Genomic DNA, 7,167 nt, shown 5'->3' on the forward strand with positions numbered 1-7,167 from the left:
AGCATTGAATGTTGTAAAACCTTTTTCCCCTTCTCTCCCCCCCCCTCTCTCTCTGAATCAACAAGACTATCTGTTTATGGATTAGAGAACATACAGTGATTGATTCTTATCATTTATTTTTGATGTTTTGTATTTGTGATAAATATGTTGTTCATAAATACTTAAATCATTTCTCTTCCTTTTTTTTTTCTTTTTTTAGGAATTGATAATTTTTTGCTGTTTTCAACAAAATCTGATATCCGTCGGATCTCATTTGACACAGCTGAGATGGTTGATATGGTAATCCCTGTTGGTAACTTACAGAATGTAGTTGCTGTTGAATGGGATTCAAATGCCAACTCAGTCTTCTGGACTGATGTCAGTACTGACACAATTGGCCGTGCTCAATGGGATGGATCTCAATCAGAGGTATAACATATTATTATTATTGTTGTTGTTGTTGTTATGATTATTATTATTATTATTATTAAGGTGGTGAGCTGACAGAATCGTTAGCATACAGAACAAAATTCTTAGCTGCATTTCATCCGTCTTTATGTTCTGAATTCAAATTCTGCTGCTGTTGACTTAGCTGTTCATCCTTTTGGGGTTGATGAAATAACTACCAGTGGAGCACTGGGCTCTATGTAATCGATTATCCCCCTCCCCCAAAATTCAGGCCTTGTACCTATAGGAGAAAGATTATTATTATTATTATTATTGTTATTATTATGATTACTATTATTATTATTTTCAGATTATTATTGGCTCAAGTCTCGACAGTCCTGCCGGTTTAGCTATTGACTGGGTAGGAAATAAATTATACTGGACTGACCAAGGGACCAATATTATTGAAGTTGCAAATTCAGATGGCATGTATAGGAAGGTTCTAATTTGGGAGAAACTTGATAAACCAAGAGATATCGTTGTGGAACCATATGCACGGTAAGAAAGAATTTTATAGGATCTACAAAACAAATTACTTGTTTTTATATTCATTCTTTCATTTAGAATCATCTTTTGCAAATCCTCTCATCCATCATCATCATTATAACATCCAGTACTTTTTATGTGGCACTATCTCCAGTGCTTTTTACATGGCACCAGTGCTTTTCACTTGGCACCATCACCAATGCTTTTCACATGACAGCATCAGTAGTGCTTTTTATATGGCATCATCACCAATGCTTTTTATGTGACACCAACACCAGTGTTTTTCTACATGGCACCAGCACTAAGACCAATGCTTTTATATGGCACTTTGGTTTTAGGATATCAATTCTATTGTGGTGGGCAGATCTTCTTGAGTACAATAGTGCACCACATATCTCAGTCCTCTGTAATCTCCTTTGTAAGGTTCAGCATTTTGAAATCGACCTTCAGTACTTTGTTCCATGTCTTCCTGAGTCTCCCTCTTCCACAACATCCTTCCATTAAGTGACTGGCATTTCTTTAAGCAACTCTCCTTGTCCATCCACATCATGTGACCAAACAAGTGCATTCTCTTCTCTTGCACACAAAGCTAGATAAAATCTAACTTTTTTCTCAATACACTAGCGTTCTGTTGCACTTGTAGACTATTATTGTTACTGTTGTTGTTCTGTCAAATCGTTCACTTTATTTTCACTACTTTTTCTTTCTTTTCATTCAAGATATTTATTTTGGACTAACTGGGGCCGAGAACCAAAGATCGAACGTGCTGGAATGGATGGTAACGGACGAACAGTGTTGGTCAGTAGCAACTTGACCCTCCCGAATGGTCTGTCTGTTGATGTGAAGACTAACCGATTATACTGGACAGATGCTGGTACACAAACAATTGAGTCAGCTACCTTAGATGGTCTTTATAGAAAGGTATTTATAACATTAACATCACTAATTTTCATATACTCTCTCATTTTACTCTATCCATCTCAACCCTGCTCTCTCTCTCTGTCTGTCTGTCTCTCTCTCTCTCTCTGTCTGTCTGTCTCTCTCTCTCTCTCTCTCTCTCTCTTTCTCCCTTGTATATCTTTATTGATACACCTGTCTGAAGACTGAAAAGTTGAAATTCATGAATTGATTATATACAACAAAAGCAGTATTAAATCAAAACAGCTATCTGTGTATCATACTTTATGTAAATACATCCTGAAAAAAGCAAAAATTTATTGCAGTATTCATCCAGAGATACTATCTCTAATTGATTTGCTCTGTTTAAAAACACTATATACATTGGCTAGCAGTGGTCAATGCTGAATGGTTTTCATTTGCTGCTGATATTTGTGATTTTAAACATAGCACATCAATGAGAGATAGTATCTTTGGATTGCAGTGAATTTGAATTAAGAATTTTTTTTTTTTTTTTTTTTGTCTTTGGTCAGTTAGTGTTATTTCCTATTTGTTTCTATCTAGAAATCGAAGGAAATGACTGCTATTCCCTTCAAACTTTGTTATTGTGACCTAGACATCAATGATTTGAAACTGACTTAATTTCCATTACATTTCAGACAGGTTCAGTACTGAATTACTGAAGCAGAAATATCATTATAATAGGTATTCTGTTGAATACTGCAGATTTGTTTGTCAATTGCTTGACCGTAACCACTTGAGCATGACCCTTAGTGGCTGACAATATGGGCATTTCTGATCAGGAGCAGGATTAGTTGGGGAGCATCATAGCCATGTGTTGAGAGGGAATCTTTGGGGTTTGAATAAATGTAACAAAAGCAAAGTTTGAAGGAAATGTTTTCATACTTTCTAAGGATAAGCAAATAGGAAATAACAGTTGCTACCCAAGGGCAAAAATCATTTTACACAGTGTAATGAATGTGTATGTATTGCTGGAAAAAATAAATGTATTTAAAAAGAAAAAAAAGCTTTAGAAATGTAGACACTTATTGAATTCAAAATAATAAAATTTCTTGAATAATGGAGCCATCACCCCCAACATCATCATCATCATCATCATCATAATAATAATAATAATAATAATAATGTTCTAAAAATTCCTATTTCTGCAGGTCATCATTGGTGTTGGATTACCGCATCCTTTTGGTTTGGTTGTATATGGTGAATTTATTTTTTGGACTGACTGGGATACAAAGAGTGTTCAGATGGCTAGCAAATACAACGGCTCCAACCACCAAACACTAAAGAAAGGACTGGAAAGTGTTATGGATGTTACGATATTCCATAGAGGAAGACCACAGCGTATGTATAACATAAGGGAGTGAGTGTGTGTGGTTAGTCGTATGTATGTAGTGTGGGTTTTCTTTTAATGGTAGGTCATCATCATCATCATTATCATTGGTTTAATGTAATGATCATCATCATCATAATCATTATCGGTTTAATGTAATCATCATCAATCATCATTACCTTTTACCATCTGTTTTCCATTCTCACATGGGTTGGATAGTTTGACCAGAGCTGGGATGCTACACCAGGTTCCAGTCTGATTTGGCTTGATTTCTATGGCTGGAGGCCCTTCCTAATGCCAACCACTTTACAATGTGTACTGGATGCTTTTAATGTGCTACCAGCATGAGTGCTTTTACATGGTGCCAGCATGAGTGCTTTTACATGGTGCCAGCATGAGTGCTTTTTTCAAGGCGCCAGCACTAATGTATTTTATGTGGCACTGGCACAGGATTCTTCTATGTCAATCCTCTTCACCAGGGGATGCGACCTTACTACTTCTGCTGTGGAGGACTGGTCCTCTTGAATACAGCAAGGGGCTAGGTATCTTGTTCCTTTGTCATCTTGTCTGAAAGGTTCAGTATTTTGTAGTTGTCCTTCGGTACTTCATCCCATGCCTTCCTGAGTCTCCCTCTTCTACACGTTCCATCCACTTTGAGTGAATGGCACTTCTTTATGGAGTTGTCAGCATCCATCCACATGAAATGAAAATAAATATGCATAGTTCATTCACACTTAACATGTCAATGTTGATGTAGTAGCCACTTACTCTTTCTCTCTTCCTCTCATTCATTTGCATCCATCAATACTCATTGACACTTTCAAGAATCTATACTCATTCTTCTCCACTTATAACCCAGTGACAAAAATATGTGGTCACTGAACTTGCAGTCAGGTTTTTGAATTACATTCCAACATTTTTGAGTAAAGAAAGGAAACATTAGGCAATGTAGTTCTGGATAAAATAAAATTGAGATGGTTATTCCTGGAATGGTTTTGATTATCATCAGGTACACTCAGTCAGGTTTGAACAGAGGTTAAACGGCAATGACAATACCACACCATCATCAGCAGCAGCACCACCACCACCACCATCATCTTCATCATCATTTATTATCTCCTTTCGATGCTGGTGAGCTGCCTCCCAGTAATGGCCTCCTTCTCCATTAAATCACCAATGAGGCCCTTAAGCAGTTTTTCATCTTAGAAAAATTTCCAAATTTCCTTCATATCACACCTTACTATCTGTAAAAAATTAAAAGTAGGACACATTGGATCTTGTAGCTATGCCTGGGCTAGAAATGGGGATAACAATACTTCTTATGAGGAGAACTCAAATGGTTGTATGTGTGTGCATGCATGAGTGTGTGTGTATGTGCATGAGCATGCATGCATGTGTGTGTACATAAAACTGTATATGTGTGCATAAAAGTATGCAAGTGTACGAGTGTGGGTATAAATATATAAGAGTGTGTGAGTTTATACATGTGTGTATAAAAGTATGTCTATTTTGATTTACTTACTTGCTTGTATATTGAGCAATGTCATCCTCTTGCTATACACTTACTTTCTTTTGTGCCAGCTCAGATATGTGAATCTGTTCATTAGATTGCTAAAGAATATTTAAATATGGGTTTTAAAAAAATATTACTAGAAAATGTTACATATGCATTTGAAGGAAAGTATTATTAATGTATTGTAAGTAGCATGAGACATGATATATAACATAAAATATACAACATAGGATACACAACATATGGTATAGGTTATACAGGTTATTTTTATTTTCATATCTTTTACTTGTTTCAATCATTGGACTGCAGCCATGCCTTGAAGAGTTCAAGCAAACTGACCCCAGTACATATTTTTAAAGCCTGGTGCTTATTCTATTGAACCCTTTTGCTAAATCACTAATTTACAGAGGCATAAACAAACCAACAAGATTTGTCAAGTGATGGTGCAGAACAAACACAAAGACACATGCATACACACACACACATACCTGACAAGCTTCCAATAGTTTCCATTTATCAAATCTGCTCACAAGGCTTTGATCAGCTCATGTCTATAACCAAAGACACTTGCCCAAGGCACTAGACAGTAGAACTGAACCTAAGACCACATGGTTAGAAAGCAAGCTTCTTAATCACACAGCCATACCTCATTTTATGAATGAGGGAAAATATAAAACCTGTATAACTTTTCCCACATGTTGCATATCCAATGTTGTTTACTCCATATTTTATGAAATGATATTTATTTTAAGCTTCATTTATTCCCAACATTGAATTAAATATATTTTTTTAACCTTAAAGCTTTGCAAATGAATTCGTATCTAAATTGAAATATTTATCATCACTTAAACATAGATGTTTTGTCAGAACAAACTTTACTGTGGTAGATACTATGAAAGAGTGGAGGCGCAATGGCCCAGTGGTTAGGGCAGCAGACTCGCGGTTTCGATTCCCAGACCAGGTGTTGTGAGTGTTTATTGAGCGAAAACACCTAAAGCTCCATGAGGCTCCGGCAGGAGATGGTGGCGAACCCTGCTGTACTCTTTCACCACAACTTTCTCTCACTCTTACTTCCTGTTTCTGTTGTGCCTGTAATTCAAAGGGTCAGCCTTATCACACTGTGTCATGCTGAATATCCCCAAGAACTACATTAAGGGTACACGTGTCTGTGGAGTGCTCAGCCACTTGCACGTTAATTTCACGAGCAGGCTGTTCCGTTGATCGGATCAACTGGAACCCTCAACGTCGTAAGCGACAGAGTGCCAACAACTATGAGAGAAACTCTCATATAGGTTTTTAGTGCAAAATGCATGTTTGTTTATATCACTAATGGGGAGATAAATTCCTACTACCTTCTGTGCTGAGACCACCAAATCATGTGATTTTGACCTTCCTTGTTCGTGATTTCAACCTTTCTTGATGGACACTTGACCACAAGAGACAGCAGTGACTCATCTCCCTACTAGTGATATATAGAAAATCAGTGACGAAACAGGCACAGGTGTTGCAATTAGCCAGTGAGCTTGCTAAATGTTAACAATTAAAATTTATGTTTTGTTATTAAAAACAGAAAAATATTTTTAAAAATTTATGTTATTCTATTTAACCACCTATCTCAGTTTTGCTTTGTCACCTTTCCTTTTTTTTTTTTTTTTTACAGTGGATTCTCCTTGTAAAAACCGGAATGGTGGTTGTAGTCACTTATGTTTATTAGCACCGGGACCTAGAACTCATACTTGCGCGTGTCCTACAGGAATCTTAATGAAATATGATGAAGTAACTTGTGAAAAGGGTGAGTTATTTTGATTATCATGATAAAGGCAGCAAGCTGGTAGAATCCTTAGCAGCATTTTGTCTGTCTTTCCTTTCTGAGTTCATATTCCACTGAGGTTGATTTTCCCTTTCATTCTTTCAGGGTCAATAAATCAAGTACCTGTTGAGCACTGGGTCAATGTAATCGACTTACCCCCTCCCCTACAATTTCAGGCCCTATGCCTATAGTAGAAAGGATTATTATTATTATGAAGGCAGCGAAGTGGCAGAATCATTAGCATGATGGGCAAAATGCTTAACAGCATTTCGTCTGTCCTTACATTTTGAGTTCAAATTCCGCTGAGGTTGACTTTGCCTTTCATCTATTTGAGGTCGATGAAATAAGTACCAGTTATGCACTGGGTTGATGTAATTTACTAGTCTCCAAATTTCAGGCCTTGTACTTTTAGTATAAAGGATTATTATTATTATTATTATTATTATTATTATTATTATTATTATTATTATTATTATTGAGTGAGAGAGCAGTGCATGCCATCAAAGTGACAATGGGGTAAAATATACGAAACCCAATATACCCATCATGACTACCCGTCGCAGGTGGGGCCCAGTTAGAATTTTTTTCAGGTCGAGTAGCCCATCCCACTCAAAAGGTCCCTGAATAAGGTTTGTTTAAGGATGTTGAGCAAAACACCCATGTTTCCAAAGGTGAATTATTCAA

The 7,167-nt window shown here is 36.6% G+C and overlaps 1 protein-coding gene across 1 annotated transcript in view; it reads left to right on the forward strand.

The window, feature by feature from the left end:
• Positions 1-7,167, forward strand: part of LOC106882548 (low-density lipoprotein receptor-related protein 4) — a 461,294-nt gene that overhangs the window by 423,587 nt on the left and 30,540 nt on the right. The window contains exons 17-21 of the mRNA XM_052968692.1: positions 200-408; positions 737-924; positions 1,632-1,833; positions 2,982-3,171; positions 6,334-6,465. Of these exons, the coding sequence (XP_052824652.1) occupies positions 200-408; positions 737-924; positions 1,632-1,833; positions 2,982-3,171; positions 6,334-6,465 (921 nt within the window). The remainder of the gene's footprint in view (positions 1-199; positions 409-736; positions 925-1,631; positions 1,834-2,981; positions 3,172-6,333; positions 6,466-7,167) is intronic.

This window comes from Octopus bimaculoides, chromosome 6 (genome assembly GCF_001194135.2).
Source record: "Octopus bimaculoides isolate UCB-OBI-ISO-001 chromosome 6, ASM119413v2, whole genome shotgun sequence".
Taxonomy (NCBI): domain Eukaryota; kingdom Metazoa; phylum Mollusca; class Cephalopoda; order Octopoda; family Octopodidae; genus Octopus; species Octopus bimaculoides.